We start from the raw sequence: 27,327 nt of genomic DNA on the forward strand, positions 1-27,327 counted from the left end.
GAACACTCTTGCTCCTCCTGGCCCACAAGGAGTGCTCTCAAAAGCATTAACCTGCTGGAGCCGGCAGCTGTTGACTCCATTTCGCTGCCGAGTTTCCCAAGCCCTGGGAAACCCGGCCTGCAGCTGTTAAATGTAAATCAGGCTCCAAACTGCACTGTGGGAACTTGATTTAAATATGATAATGAAGTGTCCCGCCTCTCCAAGATGGAACACACGCACGCCACTCAATCCGACGCTGTAAAAATGGTGGCAGGTGCGTATATGGTAGGTTGGGGACCCTCTCCTGCCCGTCATGGGGGGGTTAATATCAAGGCCAATGGCGCAGAAATACCTAAAATATTCAATCTCTCCATTGCTGCATACGACTAGAGTTCTACAACAACAACAGCATGCATTTATATAGTGCCTTTGACACAGGAAAATGTTCCAGGGCGTTTCATGTGACAAAATTCAGACACCGAGTCAAAGAATATATCAGGAGGGGTGACTGAAAGCTTGGTCAATGAGGTAGGTTTTAAGGAGGGTCTTAATGGAGGAGAGGGAGGTGGAGAGGCAGCGAAGTTTAGGAACGGAATTCCAGAACTTAGGGCCTTGACAACTAAAGGTATGGCCACCAATGGTGGGGCGAAGGCAGTGGAGGATGCATAAGAGACCAGAGTTGGAGGAATGCAGAGTTCTTGGAGGGCTGTAGGGCTGGAGGAGGTTACAGAGGCCACAGAGGGGCCATGGAGGGATTTGAACACAAGGATAAGAATTTTCAACTGTTGGTAATGGGGGACTGGGAGCCATTGTAGGTCAGTGAGCACAGGGGTGTTGGGTGAACGGGACTTGGTGCAAGTTAAGATACAGGCAGCAGAGTTTTCGGTGAACTCAAGTTTAAGAGGTCAGCCAGGAGAGCACTGGAATAGCCGAGTATGGAGGTAACAAAAGCATGGATAAGGGTTTCAGCAGCAGACGGCCTGAGGCAGGAGTGGAGGGATTTCAACACAAGGATGAGAATTTTAGATTTGATGTTTGGGAGACCAAGAGCCAATGTAGGTCAGCAAGGATAGGGTTGATGGGTAAGCAGGACTTAGTGTGGGATAAGATATGGGCAGCAGAGTTTTGAATGAGCTGACTTAATGAAGGGTGGAGGATGGGACACTGGTGAGGAGAGCATTGGAGTAATCGAGTCTGGAGATAACAAAGCCATGGATGAGGATTTCAGTCGCTGCTGGTCTGAGGGAGGGATAATGGTTTTACAGAGGTGGAAGTAGGTGGTTTTTGAGAGGATACAGGGTTAGAAGCTCAGCTCAGGGCTAAACAGGATGAGAGATGACAAGGATGGGAAGAGTCTGGTTCAGACTGAGACAATTGCCAGGGTTGAGGATGGAGCCAGTGGGAAGGATGCATATTTTGTAGCGGGGGCTGAAGACAGTGTCTTTGGTCAAGACTTCAATGTTTACTGGAGGAAATTATGGCTCATCAAGACTGGATACTGGACAAGCAGTCTGATAGCACAGAGACAGTGGAGAGGTTGAAAGGTAGAGATGGATTTTACCTGTGTTTTAATTTTTATCTCTTATCAGTTCTAAAGTAACAAATATGCAGCAAGATGTTATGTAGATTGGTTAGGTATCTGATATTTAGCAGTATGGGGTAGGGGGAATGGGGTTTAGCTGCACTGGAGGCAGTACTGGGCTTTGATAGCCCTGAGGATGGTTCTGGACTTTGGTGCCACTGGGGATGGTCCTGGCCTTTGGTGGCTTTAGGAAATGGTGCTGGGCTTTCACAGAACTAGGATTTGGCAGCGTGCAATGGGCATGGGCGCATTCTTCGGTCTGGCATCACCGTGAAGGGAGAACATTGGTTTGTAACTTTTTAAGAGATCTCTGCATAAATTAGGTGTTTTTTTGATTGTTTCCTGGCAGTATATTTTTTGTTTGTTTCTTCCTCTCTGTCTCGCAGATGTCTAACTAGAGTGCTTACATTTTTTAACTATCAATGAAACGGATGATAATCAGGAATTAATTAAGATTCTTTGTTTTCAAAATTCTACTAACTTTTTAAAACAAAGAACTCAAATTAGGATGAAGAAAGATACTTTGTCTGTCTCTCTTCTCACAAAGCATAATTCACTTCCTGAAGTTTATAGAGTACAATTTGTACTCAACAAAAACTGCAACAGATGTGTAATCAGTAGTCTTTCATGTTTTTTTATCTTGCTCTGTCTCATGAGCACATGTACACACACATAGCCTCGCTTTCTGTCAAATAATTTTGACAATAACCAAATAGATTTTGTTAGACTCCCAGCGAGAAACATTGTATCAATGTATGTTTAAGCAAGTGATGGTTAAGTAACTCAGCAAGCAATTGACACATTTTGGAAGAGTTCACAGGCAAGTGTAGCATGACAATTTTTATCATTGTATTCTGTGTAGTCTTTTAAGACTGATAAAGTTATCATGATGTGCATATATTTAAAATTAGTTCTCACCAGGGCTTGGCATGCTTACATAGTGAGTAGTTTATATACCAGGAAGGTCCCACGCTTGATACTGGTTTGTGCTGAATTAGATGAGCTCAGCCTTGGTGTGGTAGGAGCAGTACAAAGGGTTCAAAAGTGAAAATTGGCCAAAGTTCTGATTGCTATCTAGTGAACCTCGCTGAAAGTGCACATGTGGATGGAAGATGAGGACGGGATTGGTCTCAGCTATGATAACTTCACCCTGTGTTGTGCTCCATGGTTCGATAGCTTGTGACACGCAATGTCGAGGCTCATATATGAATATTGCTACCAGAGGGCGACTGCACCCATAGAACAGTAACCCAGCAAGGAATCAATGTCTTCAGGAAAAGAATTGAGGTAGATTGGGCTCAAAAAAGCTAATAAATAAAAAGGCAAACATTTGAGTTGACTGGATCAGTCATGCATTTTGATCTTGATTGGAAATAATGTTTAAAAAATTTAATATTTTAACTTTTGTAATAAAATGCATCCTTTGGACAGTCTCAAGTGGGCATAGACCCACAAGACAAAGCTGCCCTTACTTTGACAATAAATTGACAGTATATCCACAGAGGCCATATAATGGCTGGTGTGGGAAAAGGAAAAGCACAATTGCCACATTAGTACAATTAGGGATTCCTCTGAAAGGTTGAGACTGTGATACATTATTTGGGCAAAGTAAAGGGAGCATAACTGCATCTAACTATGTTGTACATGACTACATGACCTGGGAATGCCTAATGGCGACATTTGGTGCATGAAATAGAAAGTATTTTGTTCCATGGCACTAACGTCTCTCACTGCATTCTTGCAAACATCAGACTTTTAAGTCTGGAGCCTGAAGAATTGTCTTAATTTCTTCATATTTTAATTTCTTCAGTTAGCTCCATAGTCCATTCGGCTTGCAACACTAAAACTAAACCAGAGGTACTGATTTTATAACTTGAATTTTACAGCACTGTTGCCTCCAGGTACTTCCACAAGTACAGGTAAGCAAACCTGAAGTTAGGACATTGTGGTACATTTGATTTAGTCACCTTTTTTATTTATATATATATTATATATATAAATTGTACAATGCATCTGTTGCATTACATATAATGCTGCTTACACATTATGAAAAGCATCATTGATAATCTTGTAGCAAGGTTACATTTACTGTAAAAGCACCTTAGCAAATGTCTTTGTTACTATGCCTCATCTATGTGGCAGTGCCTGTAAATTATGTTTGGAAAATACAGTTAAAATGTTTCAAATTTATATATACTTTATCAGCAATAATTTGCAGTGTCTGAGCTACAGGCATTGAAGGTTATCTTTTGACGATTCTGTAAGTGAGTTTCAGTAGTGGCACAGTTCCAAAAATAAAACTCTACCATGTCAAAAGCTAAAGTCAAATCCCATTTCGACACATGGTTTTGAAGTTTTATTTGCTGGATATCCCCTATGTGTGTTTGCAGGGGACAAAAATCCAAAACTTGAATTTTCTATGGTGACTTCTCGCATCCATGAAAATGGGTTCTGCTCAATCATAAAAACATAAGAACATAAGAACGTAAGAAATAGGAGCAGGAGTAGGCCATACGAGCCTGCTCCACCATTCAGTAAGATCATTGCTGATCTTCTACCTCAACTCCACTTTCCTGCCCGATCTCCATGTACCTTGATTCCCTCAGAGTCCAAAAATCTATCGATCTCAGCCTTGAATATACTCAATGATTGAGCGACCACTGCCCTCTGGGGCAGAGAATTCCAAAGATTCACAACCCTCTGAGTGAAGAAATTCCTCCCCATCTCAGTCCTAAATGGCCGACTCTTTATTGTGAGATTATGCCCCCTCGTTCTCGACTCTCCAGCCAAAGGAAACAGCCTCTCAGCATCTACCCTGTCAAGCCCTCTCAGAATCTTTTATGTTTCAATGAGATCACCTGTCAATCAAGTTTGTTCATCTTCCAAGTTTTATTCAAGTGTTATATACGCTTAAAAAGCATATTTAGTTGGCTTCAAAATTAAATTATTTATGAGTCTGGCATGCATGGCTTCTGAATTGATGGCATCTAAGAGTGTCAGCCATTCCCATGAGCCATTTTTGGGGGAACGATGGCAACTTACATATTGTAATATCAATAATTTGACTTCATTTCTTTTGTTCTAAAACTTACTGTACAAGCCATCTCCAATGAAATGCAGAGTTTTTGTAAGAAAATAGATGTGTGGGCAGTGAGATCACTTATTGCTGAATTGTATTTTCTTGTTTTGAATAGCATAAAAGCTGAATTTTTCACATTGCAAAACAGAACTTTTATTTTCATATTCCAATAAATGAATCACCTGGAATAGAAACTACATCTCACACTCATTACCTTCATAAGAATATATAGTTTGTGTGATATGGAACCATTCTCCTACCTTTATTTCCTGGAATTTTAATATGAATTTTCAAAAGCTGATTTCAGCTATCTCACCAACCTCGGTGTTCCTAAATTAAATATAGAGTTGGACAATAATTGGTCTATTGTCTCTGTCATTGTTTACACACTGCCTAGGAAATTGGATTAATCTGCAATTAGAAAAAAGGAACCAGAAATGCACAACCACAGTTCTCTAGTCTACCTATAACAAAAATGACAGCCCAAGTGAGGTGGTGAGATTTTTGTGTGTGTGGTAAGGTTTTTCTGATGAAACATTTACTTTTACTGCCATTTTCTGAACAAGTCTTTTTGTATTGCATTAATGGTGATAGATTTTGAAAAAATCACTCAAGTTATTTATCAAGCCTTTATTATCAGACTGTTGGATGTAAAAGCAATGTAGATGTTTTTCGCATTCAGAACATCCATTAATTGTTCAGCGATTACAATTTCATACGCTACACCATATCTTCCTGATGCCAGTAACGTATCGAATTGGATCATTTTTGAAATTATTTAAATTTGCTGCTGTAGCGAGTGGAAATCAGCAACATTTGTAAATAAATGTGGCTTACTACCCCCTTTCAATTCCACTTCTGCATGTACTCCAGGGGGAAAAAAACTCTTCCCCGAAGTCACTTACAAAGTCCCAACTACCTAGTCTTTGACCCTCCATTTGCCAGGATACATCAGCAGTTATTGATTTGCTCAGCTGCTCCTTTACCTCCACCTTCATTTTCTCCCAACTTGGTTATTCCACTCATATGGCTCCCATCTTTGCTTCTTCAAGTCCACGAGATGAAAACTAGAGTGTATCTGGAACAGAACTGTGATAGACATCCATCACCAGGTCTGGCTTGACCACATCAAGCTCGACTGGTTCTTACTCTCCTGCAAAAATATTCACTGCTGTAGGATCACCCGAGAGAGCAATGATAACTCATGCTTCTTTTCTCCACTACCAATCACCTCCTTAAACCGATCTGTCCTGCCACGTTCAGCTTTATCAACAAGTGTGAGTAGTTCATCGATTTATTTGTCACCAAGTAGCTTCCTGCTGCTTCCCCTTTTCCCATGTTAACAAAGCCAAACCTTTCCCAGGTCGCTGCAGCCTATTCCTGAACCCCCTGTATCTTTCTAGTTTCTCTCCCATCTCCCCATTCCCTCTAAGCACATCTCGTCCAGGAGATCCACCTCAAGCTCCTTCAACCCCATTCCCACTAAACTCCTGACCAACCAACTACCCTTCTTCTCCCCCACCCCCAACACACCCCACGGGAGCTGACATTATATATGGTTCCCTCTCCTTAAATACTGTGCCCTTCCCTTTCAAAACTGACGTCATCACCCACTTTCTCAAAAATCCCACCCTCAATCCCTCTGTCCTTGCAAACTATCGCCTCATCTCCAACACTTTCCAAAGTCTTTGAATGTTTTGCCATCTCCCAGATCCACGACCATCTTTCCCTGTTTGAATCCCTCCAGTCAAGTTTCAACCCCTGCCATAGACCCAAAATAGCTCTATCCAAAGTCACAGGAGACCTTCTGTGACTATGACCGAGATGCATTATCCCTCCTTGTTCTGCTCAACCACTCTGCAGCCGTCAACATCGTCAACCATACCATCTTCCTGCAGTGCCTCTCCTCTGTTATTGAGCTGAGTGAGACTGCCTTGTGCCTTGGGATGTTTTACTACATTGATGACCTTGCCTTCAACTGCCTAGACCCCACGCTGGTGAATTTCCTCCTCAAACCTCTACCTCCCTCGCTTTTAAGACCTTACTTATTAATAACACTACTAATATCTCCTTTTTTGGCTTGGCACCACTTTATCCTTATTTCTCTGTGAAGTGTCTTGTGACATTTCTCTACATTAAAGGCTTAATAAATGCAAACTTGTTGTTAGACATTACTGTAGTGGTAATGAAGGTGAAGTCACACAAGAAACCACACCAGAGAAGCTGAACGATTTGTACTAGTAAAGTACAGGATAGAAAATTCAAACAAGACCCTTTGGCACGAAATATGCTTACACTTGGCAGAAAGTTGTCAATAGGTCTGGGCCATCATATGTAAAGTTAACAAAGCTTCCAACTTTAGAAAATGTGGCAGTGACTTAAAATGTATCTAAATGTAAAACAGGGCACAATCAATAATTTTCTGCAGAGGACAAATACAACCACATGCCTTCAGAAAATAATCAGGAGCACCAGAGAAAATACTTCAATCTTCTGGGCAATGCAGCCTTGTATACCTTCGAGTCTTCACATTGTAGTAAGTGTTAGTTACAATCTTCTAAGCTGAATCATAAAAAGAAATAATACCATGGTAATATATTCTTAAAATTATCTACAATAGGATTGCCAATAATATTTGGTAAAGTCTTGCAAGTCATATATAAAATGTTTGTTTGCGTCTGTGTTAAATTGCTGTTCTTGGTATATGTAAATTAATTGCTGGTTCTCTGCCTTCTAGAACATTCTTTTAAAGTAACGTTTCATGTCTCCACAGATGATTCTGCCACTTCCAGTCCTCAGACTACCCAGAAGTGCAGAGTGAGATATCTGGAGAAGAGTCCCCCCCGAGTACATGAGATCCGTGGTCCAGCCTTTGCACTGTGCTGACGAACAGTGAGAAGACTGGACATTTTTTAGCAGGATCCTTTACAGGGATTGTTGTTACCACCATATAAGCCAGAGGATTGACCACACAGACAGGGATATATTAGCACAGTTGATAGAAACTAGCACTTTCACGTCCACTCCACATATCCAAGGCACTATAGCGGATGATATTTAACTGCCTCATTGTGACATTCAAAATGTTCCATGATGCTATGCAGCCGTATAACATCGAGGCACATTTGGCTGACATGGCAGTGAAGCAGGTTGGCTGTTTGGTTAATCTGCTTATCATGGTGGTAAGCAACTTAACTTTCTCCCTCAACACTGACCACAGTTCCAGAATATGCCAAGACTGCCTCATTTTGTTGTGGATCACAAATCGCCAGGTTAATTGAAGAAAAAAGGCAGTGCTGGGAGACGCAAACTTCAAGCCAATCTATGAACTTATTCAAGAAATTTAACACTGTGCCCGTCGAACCGTTTTGTGGTTCTCTGCTAGTGAGTACGAGAGATAACAGAATATTTGAACTCCTACTTTGTTTAAAGTCCCAGTGAGCAGACGGGCTTTGTTGCCAGAAAGATAGAGTAGCCCTCATTTTAATGTTGTAGTGAGGTTAACTAATGTAGGTTTTGAACTACATTATTTAGATTTACCAGAGCAATTTTATATGACTATTTGTCTAACTTTCTTATTTATTATCATTTAGTTGTCCACTGTTATCTTTTCATCTTCCAGTCAGTTCTCCATTCCAATTTCATACACCATTTGAAATCTGCAGCATGTTACCTCTTCGCTTTCTTTGGTGAAACTCTTAGAGTTTCTGGAATGTTAAGACACATGAAGTGCTCTTTTATTCTTGGGTCTTGTCTTCATTGATATATTCACTCAGAAGACAACTTGGTTTGTGCCAGTTGTGCCATATAATTTCTATTTTTCCTCACCAACTTTCTTCTCTTCTCAGCGCAGACTCTTTGCTGGGCTACGGTTCCATGGATAGCAGTCACTCTCCTGTACCTTACCTATGTGACATAATATTATTCATAACTTATCTCAGAAATGATTGCTATTGCCTTGCTTGGGACAGGCTCATTGCTGAACTTCAAAATAGAAAGCAAAACTGCAAATTGAACACTGATGAAGGGTACACACCCGAAACATCATAACCAGTCTTTTCTCTTCACAGATTGACCAGCGGTGTATTTCCAGCATTTTCTGTTTTTATTTCATTGCAGCAGCTTGCTTGTCTGCACTGCATTGCAGATAAATCACCAGTCCAGAGAGTTGTTGTAACTGATGGTGTGTTCATTGTATGATTTGTATCAATTGGGGTTAATTGTATTGAGGTGATGGGTATCGATTGGGGACTCTCTTGGATCCTTTTTATGGAGAGCTTAACTAGGGTGTGGGGGTGTGCAAGAGGAAACTCTGTTAATAAAGGCGTGGAAGCAACTGAAGACCAGCTCTCGTAATCTTTCCTTCATCACATGGCTATCCAGTTTTAACATGGTGCAGCTCCCTGAAACCTGGGAAATTTGAATCCACTGATGTAACTTCAATGCAAATGCATAGAGTCATAGAGTTATACAGCACGGATAGAGGCCCTTCGGCCCATCGTGTCCGTGCCGGCCATCAGCCCTGTCTACTCTAATCCCATATTCCAGCATTTGGTCCGTAGCCTTGTATGCTATGGCATTTCAAGTGCTCATCCAAATGCTTCTTGAATGTTGTGAGGGTTCCTGCCTCCACAACCCTTTCAGGCAGTGAGTTCCAGACTCCAACCACCCTCTGGGTGAAAAAGTTCTTTCTCAAATCCCCTCTAAACCTCCCGCCTTTTACCTTGAATCTATGTCCCCTTGTTATAGTACCCTCAACGAAGGGAAAAAGCTCCTTAGTATCCATCCTATCTGTGCCCCTCATAATTTTGTACACCTCAATCATGTCCCCCCTCAGCCTCCTCTGCTCCAAGGAAAACAAACCCAATCTTCCCAGTCTCTCTTCATAGCTGAAGCGCTCCAGCCCTGGTAACATCCTGGTGAATCTCCTCTGCACCCTCTCCAAAGCGATCACATCCTTCCTGTAGTGTGGCGACCAGAACTGCACACAGTACTCCAGCTGTGGCCTAACCAGTGTTTTATACAGCTCCATCATAACCTCCTTGCTCTTATATTCTATGCCTCGGCTAATAAAGGCAAGTATCCCATATGCCTTCTTTACCACCTTATCTACCTGTTCCGCCGCCTTCAGGGATCTGTGAACTTGCACACCAAGATCCCTCTGACCCTCTGTCTTGCCGAGGGTCCTCCCATTCATTGTGTATTCCCTTGCCTTGTTAGTCCCTCCAAAGTGCATCACTTCGCACTTTTCCGGGTTAAATTCCATTTGCCACTGTTCCGCCCATCTGACCAACCCATCTATATCGTCCTGCAGACTGAGGCTATCCTCCTCGCTATTTACCACCCTACCAATTTTTGTATCATCAGCGAACTTACTGATCATACCTTTTACATTCATATCCAAGTCATTAATGTAGACAAAGGTTCATCACCAGTTTGGTCCAGCAATGGGCACAAGGGATGCATTGTCGCTCAATCTGAAATGATTGCCTTTACCTGATGTGTTTACCCAATGAACTAATGGACCTTCATATGAATATCTGAAGGAGAAAACAAACAGGAAGTTGATGAATGGAGTAAACTGGAAGACAAAAATACTGTTTTCAAAAAAAAAGTAATGTTTTTTTATTCATTTCTTTAACATAGGGCAATCTTCAAATACACCAGGTTCACGTTAGTCAGGATGGCCAGGTAAGTGCTTTTCCAAGATGATTTTGATTTACTTACTTGACATATATTCCAGAATAGGTGTTTGCTATTTTTAGAGCATGTCTTGCAAATTAAATCTTCTTTAATATCATTGCAGTGAATTTGCCATGGTAATAGACAGGGAAATCACTCACGTTTATGGAATTGATGCCAAATGCAGTTGTTTTAAAAGCCTGTAATCAAACAAAGGCAATTTTCAGTAGGGAAATCAGATTATCACGATGGTTAATGGCATAATCAATGTAATGTTTGCTAATCTCATTATAAGCAGCATCATTATTTGATTGAAATGATTTCCAGACATAAAGAGGCATCCTCTTTAAAAATGTACTCTGTCACTAAATAAAATGTATCAGAATTTAAGAAGTGTAATATGAGTTGATGAGGCAATAGTTTAATTGGCTTGAGTAAACTGAATTTTCAAGGAGAATCTAACTTTTCTGATTTATTTTAATACTTGAATATTTGCTCACTCGGAAAACCTACTGCAAAATCTTTTGAACCACACTTGTGTTGAAATCCACTTGATAACAGTACATTTTTTAACCACTGGGGGGATGCCAGTGCTTGTAATTTACCATGTGCATTCTGCTTAATTGTCCACAATGAAATTTTAGCTACATTTTGTTTGTTTACCAGATTAAATCTACCAATCTGTCATTTTCATTTGCTCTTTGCGACTAATGCAGATGGACTGATAAATTTGTAGCTTAGGAGAATTCTCCTAAGCCTAATATGTTTATCTTTAAAATAGGGTACATTCACTGATCCTATGCTCTCAGCGGGAGAGCTGTACTTGAAGGAAGCATGGGTCAGAGGTAGGGCTGCAACCCTATCGTGCCAATTCTTCGATGTGCTTTCTTTTAATGTGACACCCAGTAAAGGCTCGGGATTGATTAATTTTGTTTGGGTAGTATCTATAAGTAAAATGGGATGTTGTCCGTGAAAACATTTAAAAGTATCTTCTGTTTTATATTGTAGTTTTTTCATGCAAACATGTTTCAGGATTTTTAAAATGTTATTCTGTAGTTCATTAGAGGGCAGCACTGAAACACTGGTAATTGTATGTTGAGTAGGTATGATTCATCTTTTGGCAATGTGGACCATGTCTTGCTTGATAATTAACAACACAAGGATCCATTGGCTGTGGCTGTCATACCACACAAAGAGTTTGAGACAGATTATGATTATTTCATGTATCAAGTCTTGATCTTATTTAGCCCTTAACTATCTGCTCTACCAGCAGATGTTCTCCATAGTGTAAATTATTTTGAACAGAATGCATCTGGACTAAAGGAGGCCACATTTTGTGCCTGGGATGTAGGATGACCATGCCCCATTTTCACTACAGTGATAGCAAATGCAAGTTATGCGATGTTTCTGTGTCATTAGTGATACATTTTGATGTGTGTTACATTACTATGTCTGAATGTTAGCAGTTTTGGATAAAGAGTGTCCTGTGTAACATTAAAGGATGCATGGACTGGAACAATAAGACATTATAGCCTTAATTTTCCAGGGGTCAGCGTGTGACACAGAACCTCAGAGACAGTGGGCGTAGGTTAGAAATTCAGGCTTCTGGCCGCACCGGACTTGTTGAAGTGTGCCTGACTTGACCACAAAAATTAAATGAGACGGTATTGCAGCTGTGCATGGACCTCATTTGCATGAGATTTCAATCTGATTTGGGGTTCGCCCGAATTCCCAACCACAAGCTGCGCACTGTTATGTATGGGCACGTCAGAAGCCTTGGGGCCCGGCTTGCTCAAGCAAGCCTTCTTAAAAGTAGGTACAATGTTCTTCTTAAAAAAAAAAATAAGAACTGTTTGTGTTTCCTGGTCAATATACTTCATTTTGCTCCATGCATTATTAGTTTTGTTGGAAACCCTGCCATTGTTACATTTTTGTTCTTTTTTTACTATCAGCACATGTGGCATTTGTGTTAGTGTTGCCAAATATGGTTGTACGTATATAGAAAACACCATCGGCTTCTGAAGCAGCATTTCCAGTGTTTGAAGAGCTCAGAAGGAGTACCAGTCTGAAAAAGTCTGCTGTATCAACATTGCTTTCTATATTCTTCATAAGCATTGCCATTGAAAGTGGTATCTATCTTAAAGACCAACAACAGGATGATGAAAACGAGATACCAGATGTAGATGACCAGGATGCAGAAGAAGCTGAGGAAAGACCTCTGTAGGGATCTGTAGCAGCTGCAAGAACAATTCATGAGACCTTCATGACAGGAATCTTTTTTTCAGCCATTCACAGTACGCTCACCAATGTCTTCTCTAAACCCAGCAATAAATGTGGAAAACCATGCACCATTTACAAATTTCTATTATTCTCCCAGAAACACCTTGGGGGTTAAATTGGCCCATGTAGCGCCTGTTTTTCTGGAAGTATGCCATCCGCCGTATTGAGTAAGGATAAAAAAGAGGCGTCCTTTTACCTATGTCTGAAGCATGCATTAGCCCCTTTGTGTATGCAGGCAAGGGGTCTAACTAACGCCTGCTTCAGGTCCGCACTGCAACGTTGATTTGCCCTGAGGCAGCCAGAGGCAGCTGGAAAACCAACCCTAAACATAGCATAAATGGAAAAAAAAAGGTAAGTACTTACCACAATCACGATTGGCGCCACTCCCAGTACTGAGATCCTCGATCTCCAGGCCCGGGCCCTGACTCCCGATGTCTCTTTCCCGACTCCCAGCTCCGACCTCCAACCCCCCAAGTCCGAGGCCCTTGATCCCTCCTGATGGCCCCCCCCCCCATCCAGAGACCGAGGCCCTTGATCTGTCCTCGACCCCCGCGATACCAAGCACAAAAGACCCAATCACTTACCTGTGGGCTGCTGCGCTAGCCATTTTTCCTAACCATCAGTTGAGAGAAGTTGAATCCAGTAAAACTGGATTGATTGAACCTATTTCATGTTAACAATAACCAGATAAATCGTTTATTTAGTTAGGAAGTGAATTAGTGGGCCTTTGGATCTTGGAGACTGATTTTCATCCGTAATTGTTGGCTTGTGTTTAGTGGCATAATGTGCACGCACCTGTGTATAATTTCAATTTAGATCCCATTTTCAGTTTGCATCACCAAGTAGGAACAAATTGAGCATTGTGTTGAATTACTCTGGGGGAGTTTGTGGGTGAGTTCCCGTGTGAACATCAAAGAAAGCTTTATAAAGAAAATAGTCATTCCCAGTATCCAATCTTTAAATAATACCTTTTCGTCAAGGAGGTAATCTTGGGTACATGGGCGATATAACTGATGCACCCATATGTATTTTCTTAGCAAGGGAAATAAATTACACATCATGTCCCAAAAGAAATAAAAACTAATGGTGCACATATCTATCGCTCTGTTATTAAGTGATACATAATGCTCATTTTTTTCCCTTTGTTCTTTTGTGAAGCACATTGGGGCAGTTTTCTATATTAAAAATGCCATACAAAATTGTTGATAGTACACTGGAAATGTCAAATATGGAAAATGCACCAGAAAAATATTTTAACATATAAACCACATGCACTCAAATTAGGGTTGCCAACTCTCCAGGGTTGTCCTGGAGAGTCCAGGAATTCAAGATTAATCTCCTGGACACAGATGTAAGCAACCCAGGAAAAACATTATAGAATCATTAAAAAATTTGTGTGTTCATTCTCATTTTTTGAACACTTGAGTTTATTTAACTAACGTGAAACCAAAATATTGGAGATGGGGGGAAAGAAGACTGTTTGACTGGGTAGGGCAGTTGGGAGGCCAGAGATGTGATAAAACCTCCAGGAATACGTACAACCACATTTGGCAACCCTAACTCAAATGCCACATGAGCTGAATATAACTTGTAGTTTGTTGTCACTTTTTGGGATTTGTGATCATTTTTTCACGGAAAGGAACTGGGAATGAGTTCTGTTTAAGTGTTGTATTTTAAAACAAGGTGGTTTCACAAAGGTTTAAAAAGCCATAGGCTGTAACCGCTGAGACAAATGGTCTATTTGTTACTATGTATTAAAACAAGTCCATGGAATGTTGCAGATCCTGGTCTACTTCAAACTGAGTTGACTCATCACAAGCTCATTCAGCCAGGATGTCCCCATTTCATTTTGAAAGTAGCAGGAAATGGTTTATATTTAGATTTGTGCCTCAAGGATGGGAGAAGAGGTTGCTAGTTGTAGGGACAGGCACTGAAAAGGGAAGGGGGCAGGGAACAGCACTCCGACTTGCTGGGAACACAAAGAGGAAAGGAGAAAAGGCACACTTGGGCTGTGAGTCAGGTTTTAAACAGGAGTCTGTCAGGTGCAGGTCTGGGCCTGAAGTTTGAAAATGCAAGAAGATCAGTTTTCATAACTGAAAGCCGTCTGGTAAGAAAGGTAATGTCAAAAAGAAGTAAGTCAGCTCACAAAAAGGAGAGGGCACCTGGTTTATTATTTTCTAATTTTTCGAATAGAGAAGTGAAATTGAGTGCAGTCAGTGAGCTTTGTTACTCTATGCTCACTTGCTCTCTCTAAAATAAAGTAGCTTAACAATTTATATCTAGCTTCATCTCACTAACGTGTTTTTTAATTCCTCTATTGAAAGATTGGAGAAGCGCATGTGAAGGCACAAAGGAAGTCTACAATACCTAGTTCAGATCACAATGGGGCCCTATTGTTACATCCCCAGGTTACACTATTGTTTAATTAGATGTTGGGCAGAATTGGCACACTCCTGAATGTAAGACACTCAGACTGCTTATAGGAGTGATCTGCACCACTGTATCTGAGACAATATCTAAGTCAAGACCCTAAATTTGTAATATCTATCATTCTTTTATAGTACAGAAAATGTCAGTTATGGAAAATGAACATTTTCATTTCTTGGCAAAAACAAAGCAGGGAAAACAATTAGCTGTCCTGTCATTGAAAATATGGTGAATATAAAGTAATAGTGGACAATTCCAGAGCTTACTGGGGCTGGGAGAAGAATTGGGCAATGTGGCTCTCACACCTGTCTCTCTAGTTATAGACAACACAGTGACTGACTTCGCTGATGTTCCCATGTGGTGCCTGCAGGATCCTGTGATCTAACATTTGAGGATGTTGATGACATTCACTGCCACTGGTAGTTAGAACTATAGAAAAGATACAGCACAGAAGGGGGCCATTCGGCCCATCGTGTCCGCGCCGGCTCGAAGAACAACCAGGTGCCCATTCTAATCCCACCTTCCAGCACCTGGTCCGTAGCCCTGCAGCTTATAGCACTTTAGGTGCAGGTCCAGGTACTTTTTAAAAGAGTTGAGGGTCCCTGCCTCTACCACCATTTCGGGCAGCGAATTCCATACACCCACCACCCTCTGGGTAAAAAAGTTTTTCCTCATGTCCCCTCTAATCCTTCCGCCAATCAGCTTAAATCTATGTCCTCTAGTTCTTGAACTCTCCGCTAGGGGAAACAGGTACTTCCTGTCTACTCTATCTAGGCCCCTCATAATTTTGTACACCTCAATCAAGTCTCCCCTCAGCCTCCTCTGCTCCAAGGAAAACAACCCCAGCCTATCCAATCTCTCTTCATAGCTGCAATTTTCAAGCCCTGGCAACATTCTTGTAAATCTTCTCTGCACTCTCTCCAGAGCAATTACGTCCTTCCTGTAATGTGGTGACCAGAACTGCGCACAATACTCCAGCTGTGGCCTTACCAGCGTGTTATACAGTTCCATCATTACATCCCTGCTTTTGTATTCTATACCTTGGCTAATAACAGAGAGCATTCTGTATGCCTTCTTCACAACCTTATCTACCTGTACTGCCACCTTCAGGGACCTGTGCACATGCACTTTAAGGTCTCTCACTTCCTCTACCCCTCTCAATATATTCCCATTTACTGCGTATTCCCTTTTACTGTTTGCCCTCCCTAAGTGCATTACCTCACACTTCTCCGGGTTGAACTCCATTTGCCACTTTTCCACGCACTCCACCAACCCATTGATATCTTCTTGGAGTCTACAGCTACCCTCCTTACTATCAACTACACGGCCAATTTTTGTGTCGTCTGCAAATTTGCCAATCATGCCCCCTACATTCAAGTCCAAATCATTAATATATATCACAAACAGCAAGGGACCCAACACTGAGCCCTGTGGCACACCACTGGAAACGGATTTCCATTCGCAAAGACATCCATCGACTTTTACCCTTTGTTTCCTGTTGCCGAGCCAATTTTGGATCCAATTCGCCATATTTACCTGTATCCCATGGGCTTTTACCTTTCTGACCAGTCTGCCATGTGGGATCTTGTCAAATGCCTTACTAAAATCCATGTAGACAACATCCACTGCACTACCCTCATCAATCCTCCTTGTCACTTCCTCAAAGAATTCAATCAGATTTGTAAGGCAAAACCTTCCCTGAGCAAATCCATGCTGACTATCCCTGATTAAACCATGCCTTTCTAAGTGACAGTTTATCCTATCTCTCAGTATTGATTCTAATAGTTTGCCCACCACCGAGGTAAGACTGACCGGCCTATAATTATTCGGCCTTTCCCTCGTACTCTTTTTAAACAATGGTACTATGTTTACAGTCTTCCAGTCCTCCGGTACCTCCCCTATATCTAGTGAGGATTGGAAAATGATCCTCAGAGCATCCACTATTTCCTCCGTGGCTTCCTTCAATAGCCAAGAAAACAATCCATCCGGCCCAGGTGACTTATCAACTTTCAAGGATTCCAGTCCCTCTAGTACTTCGTCTCTCGTTATGTTTACTTTATCCAATATTTCACACCTCTCCTCTTTAACTACTACGTCCGGATCATCCCTTTCCTTTGTGAATATGGAGACAAAATATTCATTTAAAACCCTACCCAAATCCTCTACTTCTACACATAAATTACCCTTACCATCCCTGATAGGTCCCATCTTTTCCTTAGCTATCCTCTTGTTCTTAATGTACTGATAAAACATCTTTGGGTTTTCTTTAATCTTACTAGCTAATATTTTTTCATGCCCTCTCTTTGCTTTCTTTATTTCCTTTTTTACATCATCCCTGTACTTTCTATATTCCTCTAGGCTTTCTGCAATATTTAGTTTTCTGTGACAGTCATAAGCTTTCTTTTTCTTCTTTATCTTGCCCAGTATACTTCTAGACAACCGGGGGCTCTAAATTTGGCAGTGTCACCCTTTTTCTTTGAGGGGACGTGTCTGCATTGTACCCGTAGAATTTCACTTTTTAGTGCCTCCCACTGGCTTGCCACTGATTTCTCCTCAAGTAGTTGTGTCCAGTCCACTTCTGCCAAATCACCTCTTAGTTCTGTAAAATTTGCCTTCCCCCAATTTAAAACGTTTACTCCTGATTTAACTCTGTCCTTTTCCATAATAATGCTAAAACTAACTGAATTGTGGTCATTATCCCCAATATGGTCACCCACTGTCACTTCACCCACTTGCCCATCTTCATTTCCCAGGACTAAATCTAGAATTGTATCACCTCTTGTTGGGCTTGTTCGGTGCCGATGGTTGACTGTGCTTCCATGGACCAGGCAACACTCCTCGGTCACAATGACCCATCAGAGTTTGAGCCTCATCAGACACTGGTCCTGCCATGCCCAGTTAGATGTCTATACTGCAGTAGAATCACACATTGAAGGAGTATGTTACCCCTCTGCAGAAAGACCGTTTTGTAATCATATCAAATTTTTGAAAAATTATTGTTGGGAGGAATTTCAGCCTCTTTGAGTCTTTGCTTTGAATGATAGAAATGTGTTACTATTTATTCTCTAGGTGAATAACATTGTTAAGGAAAAATGTTAATGCTTCAACATTCTGTGCTTATCCATTCTGTGTAGTTGAAAAATTCTTTGTACTATACATTTCTGGCAATGCCATACTGATCCATCCAAGTCTTTCCCTCCCTTTTTATAGTGAATTCCATATTCTGAATGGGAATTAACAACTTACTTTACATTTTATATTTGTTCCCCTCCCCCCCCCTTGTGAATTCAGTACCATTTACAAGGTCTTCACACTCCTTAATGAGCAATATTTTTTTGTTTTCATAATTTGCTCATTTCAGGCTCTGAGGAAGACCGAGAGTACAGGAAATAGTGGATGAAAAGTCCACCACTGTTTTCTACCTGCTTACGCCTACTATTTTCTTCAAAACAAAACTCAGAAAAAAAATGCCCCAATTTATTTTACGTGTTCCACACTGATCCTAGGGGAACATGAAGTTGGCAGTGCAGCAAAAATGCAATGTCCTGTTTTACGTTTACTTTTTAAAATTACATTTTAAAGCATCTGCTCAAATATTTTTTGAAATTTAGAACATGTTAAAGTTAGATGGACCAGATGATAGCCTCCTGAAATTTCTCCTGTCGATAATTTTAATAGAAAATCCCATTCTGTACACTCTCCAACTTTTTCACTAAAAGAAATCAACAGGAGGAATGTCATCCATTTTAATTTTTTGCTTTGAATGACAGAACATGTCATTTATTTTCTAAGGCCTTAAAATTACACCAATGGATAAAAACGCATGAACAGTTAAGGTTCAGAAAGGTTCCAGTCTTGGAGCCTCACTGGATGGTGAATGCAGGTCTAAGATAGAACTCCAGTACTATAGATCTGATTCTGCGACGTATGCTTCAGTCCAGCAAGGCTCCACACTGGGAAGCTTACCTCTGAATGCATTAATCTGCAGTTCCTTCCATCACTATTTTAACAGAGGTACTAATCTGTTTATTTTTAAACTAAAATATCATAAGAAGAAATGTTCTATATATATATATATATATATATAATGTACATTAAATGTTTATATGTTAGCATCCCATGCTATATTTTATATGTTAGCATCCCATGCTATAATTTTAAGGCCTATATGAATAATACTATAAAAAAAGAAAGTGTTGATGCTTTCAACATCTTTGTGACTTTTGTAGTGATTTTATCCAAAATAAAATAGGTTTCCAGGATTGTATGAACAAGAAATCATGGGTTAGATTTTCAACTTGCCGCCCAGGCATAAAACTGACATTGCAGATAGGCTGCCCGTTACAAAAACTGATTTTCATTTCAATCCACAATACCAGTTTTAGCCCCAGAGCAGCCTTGTCACACGATCATGTTCACTTCAGTTAGGTGAGTTCTTCAGAGTCTGAGTTAGCCTGCTAAATAAAATGGAGTGGGTGCAGAAGCAAGAGGTCCTATCTTTGGAAGGGGGACAAGTGGACAAATTTGGCTTTGTCCAGTTTATGGCACTGATTTGTAGCTGGTATCCACAGCCAGTGAGATTTAAAATAAACATGCCCTCTTGAATTTTAATACTGGATGCTGTGTTTTCAGAATGAACAATTTATAAAATACTTCTAAAAATGTTGTTCAGATTTGGGGGTTAGAAAGATTATAACATTAGTGAGTAGATAATTAATTAGGCTAATCTTCAAAAATTGATGGGAAAGACTGACTTTCCCATCTACTTTGTAGTACCAAACCATTCTTGTAAATGGTTTGGTACTACATGTTTGGAACAAAGTATCTTTGCCACCACACCGTCTCAAAATGTGCATGTGTCTTCACTGGGTGAGGACATAGTAGGGGTGGCTGTGATGGCCCTGCTGGTCACTGTCCAGGGTCATGAATGAAGAATGGACCCTTATTTGAGGTATCAGATGGTCACCACTGCCCATGCAGCCATTTGCCAGCTTGAATCATTGTAGTGAGGAGAAATTGGGTAAAGGGAGAAGATCAATAGTAAAGGAAAACATCAGTGAAGGAAGAATGACACACATAATTTCATACAAATAGAAGATCTGTAAAGGTTAGTGAATAATACAGGATACACTTTCTTTTGGATTACATCTTGAAGGAAACATCTGTGTGAAATTATTACATGAGGGTCAATTACAAGCTCCTTGTGTAGTTATTTTAGCTGCAACTCACCGATGAAATTTAGCATTAGCTCCCCCTCTGGGAATGTCATGGAACTTTAATGAATATTAAAGAGGTCACTCAAAGGAGGCTGCACACTCCCTGCACTTCCTTCTACCGGAAGATGTACAGATTGTGAAATGTTACTGAAGATCTTGAACACTGTGTTAGACATCTTTTCTGTTTTCATTGTGTTTTTAAAGTGACACTTGTTTTTCAAATGTATCAAACAAAAGGGAGGAGGGAGGGTAAAACTGAACAGCTGCACCCTATGGGTCAGCATCTGCACAAAAAACATACATTTTAAAACTAATTTTTAAAAGATGCTATTTCTGGCATGTTATACCTGTATGTAAACCCATTCTTTCTTCAATTCTGCAATTTTTTAGCAGAAAGTTTGGCAAGTTGTGGTTTCACAACAGAATCGCCTCTGTTTTATAGAATTTCTTACCCATGCTCTTTATTTCACAAGGAAACTGTTCTGCAAGGAATATAAAACAATTTACCTAGGTTAAGAAGTATGTAGTGTGCAAATCAAAATACTGACCTATATACGTTGTTGTGCTGAGCAAGAAGTACAAACATAATAGGGTCACAAATGCCAGAAGGTGTGAAGGATAAAAACAGAGTTTCCGTCCTTATTTGAGGCATTTTCAGTTCCACTAAATTATTATTTTTTTCTTTGCTTTCTATTTTTCTTACATGGGGGATAAAAAGTAAAATTGGATGTAAAAAGCAATATATATTGTTCTCTCACTGTGACCAGGAAGTTTCAGTGTATTTGATACATAGAATGAACATTTCTTTTGTGTTACCGTTGGCATAAGTAAAACAACATTTTTAAATTAGAGAAAGCATTGTTTAAAACAGCTATGCCACAAAAATATATTGCTGAGGTTTTCATTATTTTTGGTATTATATCAGTTATCAAAATAAACACCATTTAGAATTTTCCTTTCAGGGCAAGGGCTGAGGAAGTGGGTATTGGCTTTCCCCTAAAGTCAGTAAGACAAGCAGTGAAATTTCTCCTTTTACACAGCGTCTGAAAAATAGATAAAAAGTTAACAACCAAATTAGTATATTTTATCATTGACCTTTGTCATAGAATATGCATTATTGTGTCACAAATCCTGATTCTTTTTGCAAAATTTACTCTCATTAGGAAAAACTAGGACAATCAGAAATTATTGATTTTGAACATGTTCCAACCTTCTTCAGTATTAATTTGAAGGCTGCAAAATAAATTTTGTTTGAACTTCTTACATTATCACTCATTTTCAAGATTAATTTATCCTATTTTTACATTATCCTGTTGCAATACAACATTTACAAGTGAAAAGCATGGGCAGTTGGCTGTTCACAGGCATTCAGCCTATGTTACATTGTTACTGGTCTCAAATAAATAGGTAAATTTTGCCTTGGTGACCTGCCTAGAAGTTTTCTCTCTTTTCCACCAATTTCATTTCTGTTTCTACCCTTTGTTTTTGAAAGCATGCATTTTGTCACAGCGTGCTCAAGTAACATAAATATGTTGCAAATTGGCTACAGTACCAAATAGCTTTCAACAAAAGTTAGAATGCAGAAATCACCACTTTCCAGTATTAATTACATTTCATGAGTGACAATAAACACTGACAACAATACTTGTCACTTTATCACAATGAAAAAGCAACCTCGCTTTTACGCTCTGGTCTTTGTCCATCCCGATTAAATTTGCTGTAAAGTAAAATATCATAACGGAGTACTGCTATAAACAGTCCTGGCTCTTTGAAAGTCAAAGGTATGAACATGCTGCTTACTTCAACTAGTTGTGCCAATCCGGTTACACTTCTTAAGCAGGGCATATCCAACAACAAGGATAATCTTGCAAGCATTTCTTTTAAGTATCTTAAGTATTTTGATCTATAGAGGACATACAGTAAAGCAGAATTGATGAGGTGATGTCTCTCTAAGATATTCTGGGAAGAATTCAACTTCCTAACATTTGTGTTGATGTGATTAGTCAATTTTAACACTGATAACTGATCGTGAGTTTTTATTTTTCACCCTCAGTTTCACAATTTTTCTGTGTTTTAATAAAAACTTGGGCGAGGGTGGTAAGTGTTGATCTGGAATCAGACTAATTACAGCGACAACAGTGTTAGGAAGTGAACACAGCCCAAAGTGATTCCCCTGAATAATGTTATCATAACACAACTGTTGGTGGAAATATTTAAAAGAATTAGAGATCTAAAGGGATTCATATAAATGGAAGAAAATTGGGCAGGTTCTTTTACAAGGGTGCCCTCTGAGCTGCCTGATTTTCTGATTTTTTAAAATATATTTGTTGTGCCTGCGCAATCCAACGGGCTGGGAGCAGACCCAAGAAAATCTCCCCCCTAAAGTTATTCAATGCTCTGAAAATGCATTAAATGAGTTAATTGTTACTCCTATTTTTTTTTGCACATTGTACTTTTGTGCAATTTTACTCGGAGGCCTTATGTGTTAGTGGTAGCCTACAACACCTTATCGCACCTGCTGTAAAATTGTCTAATCATTCTTTAGCCAGCACAATTGACCTGTAATCATTGCAGGTAGTGCAAAATGAGTAACTACAACTGTGAAGTAAGCAAATTTGAGACACAGTGCAGAGCAGGTGCAAAAAGTCCTGCTGTGGCCTGCGGATTAGAATTGATATCATGAAGTTGAAAAACAATTTTCTTATTGAAAGGCATCTAAGAAATACTGCCCTAGGTTAATGCAGTGCACATGGGGAGATAAAAGAAACAAGGTGCCTGATTTAAAGAAAATTCCAAAATAAGAAACAATTATGTTACACTACTATGCATGGGTGTGAATAACAATTACCTTTCCTAGCAATACACAGGTCTCAAGGTCAATTATCTTACCTTCCAATAATTGGTTCTGATTTGCAATCATCTTACATAGCTATAAATTGCTTTTACACATATTTCACTAACATTACTGTCAAACTGTTGTACAAGGGATCAGTGTAGCAGTGCATAATTATCATATTCAGATGGCACACATGTCACAAGATGTCACAAATAAAAAAAAATTATGAACAATTAAACATTATATATTCATGTGCTGTTTATTACAACAGTTGAAATACACCCCTATTCTATCAGGCTGGAAATTGTGGATCATATATTTAAAAATTAATGACTTGTGTGCCTTTGCGCAAAGAGCCTTGGGGAGGCCACAATGGAAAAATATGTTGGTGATCCCACCTCTGCTGTTAATTTTTGAATAATTTTTTTACTAATTATAGCCAAGCAATTTTAGAATACAGCTTTAGAAATCTCGACTTTTTACTTGACTAACCAATCCAGACATGATTTTCTGACATTGCGAATATTGAGACTTCAGTGATGAGTGTGGGATGTTTAGAATTAATTTGTCCTGGGAAAATGGAATGCCTCTGGGCATTTACCTCATATTTCCAATGTCATTTGGTATTTGATGTTTTGGCTTCACTTAAGGTGCCTTTCTAGTGCACAAGACCTGTGCCAATGTTACTAAGTTCCTGGATCCTGTGTAGCCAGCTGCAAACCAAATGTAAAACTGCCAGGTTTCGCGAAGATCAACTGCCAGCAACATCCAACTTTCGCAGGTTTCTAGGCCACCAGTCTCACTGAGATCTGACAGCTTCATATTTGCCTTGCAGACAACTATGCAAGACCTATGCTTAGAGAATGAGTACAAATAAAATACACATTTGGAATCAAACTTTCTTTTTAGACTACTGTTTTTACATAATGGTTAAAGGCAGCTCTTCAGCACCTTACTTGACAGCTTTACTTCTTTTCGCAAAGTTCGTAAAATCAGTTGTTTTATATTGGCCTTTTTTTACATAGAATTTTACAGCACAAAAACAGGTCATTCAGCCCAACAGGTCTATGCCGTTGTTTATGCTCCACATGAGCCTCCTCCCACCCGACCTATCAATATATCCTTCTATTCCTTTTTCTGTCATGGACTTATCTAGCTTCCCCTTAAATGCATCTATGCTAGTCGCCGCAACTACATGTGTGTAGCGAGTTCCACTTTTCACCACTTTTGGGAGTAAAGAACTTTCTCCTGAATTCCTTATTGGATTTATTAGTGACTATCTTATGTCTTTGGTCCCTAGTTTTGGACTTTCCCACAATTGGAAACACCTTCTCTCTGTCTACCCTATCAAACCCCTTCATAATTTTAAAGACCACATCCAGTCACCTCTCAGTCTTTTTTCTAGAGAAAAGAGCCCCAGCCTTTTCAGTCTTTCCTGATATTTGTACCCTCTCAGTTCTCGTATCATCCTTGTAAATCTTTTGTCTTTATAGATGGTCAGAATCTTGAAATTTGAAATCTTATGAGAGTTTTGTAAGTTATATCTTTTGGATTTGATTAGTTTTACTCTCTTTGTTATTGTTTCACAGGTACTGCTCTCACTAATGGTAAAATCACCTTGGAGTCACTAAAGAATGATTAAATTAGTGTTATATCTTAGAACTATTGTAACATCTCAAATGAACCTCCAGTGCCAATTTTCTCAAAACTGCCAGCTCCCTTGGGTCCCTGATTGTTGCTGCTACTTTCCCTTCCCAGTTTTCAATATTCATCTCCCTCCAGTACCTTCTGTCCCCCACGGATCCCGATGTGCCTTCTCTCCCAGCCACAAATCCTTCATGTGCTGCCATTGCCTCTTCATGCCCTAGGTGCCTGGTGTTCTGCTGTCTACTCGATCCTCCTCTGGTTCTCTGATTATTGCCTCTACTGCTGGAATCCTGCACTGACTGAGAGGCCTGTGTACTCCAAGTGATTCACCCTTGCCCTACATGCTCAACACTGACCTTGCTGTAGTTGTCATTTATTAAAATATTATAGAGGAGCTCCAAGCATCAGAAACGCCTCTGATTGGGAGCTTGCCCATTGCTAAGAGAGGGTAGTGAATAAACAGGAAATAGCGTGCATCTGCAGGATTTCAAATCCTGCAGCAATTTAAAACTGTTCCTTCCAGTTAAGAGTGAAGTAACATTTAGGGAAGAGAACATGTCTGGCTGATATGAAGAATGCCAGAGAACAGCCAGGTTTTCTGATGGGGCTGCACAAGTCCTGAGAGAAGAATTTAGATGGAGAAGTGGAGCTATTCTTGGCACAGACAGATATAAGCCCCCAAGGAGAGCTGCTTATGAAAAATGGGAGTTAACCACCACATCCATCACTGTTTATCCCACCACTCCATATATGTAAAAACAGTGTAGGAAAAAGTTTAATGACGGTATAACGTCAGGCAAAAGAAGACACTCAGACCTTCCATTAATACATTATAAAACATGTCTGCCACTTAAAATTATCTTCTCTCACCCTCTCGTTAAGTACTTTCAATGCTTACCATAACTACCTGTGAGGCAAGTGAATGCCTTTTATGCCACTAGCCTTCACCTGGACCTGGTATTTCTGCGTATCATCTTTACAGTAGCTGCATCTCATTCTTCATGCTCTTTTTGAAGAAGAACCACCTATAATAACAGAGGGCAAACTATGACAGGTGGCAGCCCCTCAAACATGTGATCTGTGACCCCCATATAAACATGAAGTTCCAGAAATCATGGGAGTCCAAAGACTGTGCTAGAGATAGTGAAATAGGAAAGCAAGACCCAGCTCCAGGTTTGTCAGGAACATCTGCTTGTCGATATTTTTATGCTACTGTATACCTCATTAAGTGTCAGCAAAGCATATGAAGCCCAGGAGCATAGCCACAGCTGAGCCTTCATGGGCAATGGCCCATTCAATTAGTATCCAGGCCTACCCAAATCTGGGCTCGTATGAATATCTGGATCGGGCTCCTGCTATCCAAGACCAAAGGATGGATTCCTGCTGTCTCTCTGATCCCAGCCTGCCTGTCATTGGGATGTTTGCAACTCCTTGTTTCCATCAATTGTGCTAGCAGAGCGATTGGAGCAGTCAGCATTGACCACTTGACCTGATCTTGGACCCGCTCCAGACTCGATACAGTAAGTGTTAAGTGCCGAGAACCTCAGCTCCAGCATGGCATTGTTAATCTGCCGCTGACTCTTCACGACCATCTCTGCAGCCACCGATTCTGCCGTGTCCTTCTTATCGCTCGACAGAGTCGAGAAGCAGAGGACGTGCTGAAGCTACAAGCTGAACTGCCCTCGGCCCACTTGGGCCTATCCACCATAAGTTGGGGCCCATCCAAATTTTCATTCCTAGCGACGTCACTGATGAAGCCCTGCACCATATCACTCCTCCTGTACATTACATTTGAAGTCACCTTTTCAGGACGTAATTGTAATCTGCCTTCCTCTTTTCTGTGTCTATGTTTGCCTGAGGAAGAACTGGGCCCCAGTAGATGTAGCCCTTAGCATTTCAGACCACACAGTGTGACACACTTCCCACATACCAGTTTAAAGACACCATCCTTAGGACGAGTGTACACACAGCATAACTGAGCAGGAGCAGCTGGTGAAGGCAATGGAGGAGGAGGAGGAACTCACTGTCCGGATAGTTAGCTTATGTTGCGCCCTGGATGAACAAACCAGAAATACGGATCTCATGGGTCCTGCTTTTAATAGAATTATGGGCTTGATTTTCGCACCCGCAATCGGGTGCGTTCGGGGCGGGTCTGGAGCCCAGCTCCAACCGGGCCACTTCCGGGTTCCCCAGTGAAGCGCTGACATACGCGCGCAGCCCCCGCGTGTGAGACTCCCGCCGGCAATTTAAAGCCGGCAGGGTGCCACTTAAAGTACTTAAACAGGTACTTCAGGTCATTTACAGACCTGATTGACCTGATATTTTAGGAGGGCTGGGATTTTGAAATGAACTGAGACTGTTTCCCGTACTGGGGGAAACACTCCCAGTTCAAATGGACGTGTTGCAGCCATCAGCCTGTGGCAGCTGCAAAGGTCCATTTGACAGGTGGGGGGGGACCCTCACTCATTGCAGGAGGCCACTCTGTCACTTTGGACAAAGTTTGGCCTCCACCACCCTCCTCCTAACAACAAAATTCACAAACTTGCACACTTACCCCGGTGTCCAGACACATGTACCTACCTTGCGGACCCCCTCAAAT

At 40.6% G+C, this 27,327-nt stretch overlaps 1 protein-coding gene across 7 annotated transcripts in view; it reads left to right on the plus strand.

The window, feature by feature from the left end:
* Positions 1–27,327, plus strand: part of banp (BTG3 associated nuclear protein) — a 242,214-nt gene that overhangs the window by 124,797 nt on the left and 90,090 nt on the right. For 5 of the 7 annotated variants that reach the window (XR_010965968.1, XM_067998010.1, XM_067998012.1 and 2 more), the window contains exon 11: positions 10,287–10,331. Coding sequence is in view for 6 of the 7 variants with exons in the window: in XM_067998010.1 (XP_067854111.1) it covers positions 10,287–10,331 (45 nt within the window). In the remaining variant the exon portion in view is untranslated. Of the gene's footprint in view, positions 1–10,286; positions 10,332–11,868; positions 12,123–27,327 lie in introns of those variants that run through there. The other 2 variants (XM_067998009.1, XM_067998011.1) reach the window with 2 other exon arrangements.

This window comes from Heptranchias perlo, chromosome 16 (assembly GCF_035084215.1).
Source record: "Heptranchias perlo isolate sHepPer1 chromosome 16, sHepPer1.hap1, whole genome shotgun sequence".
NCBI lineage: Eukaryota > Metazoa > Chordata > Chondrichthyes > Hexanchiformes > Hexanchidae > Heptranchias > Heptranchias perlo.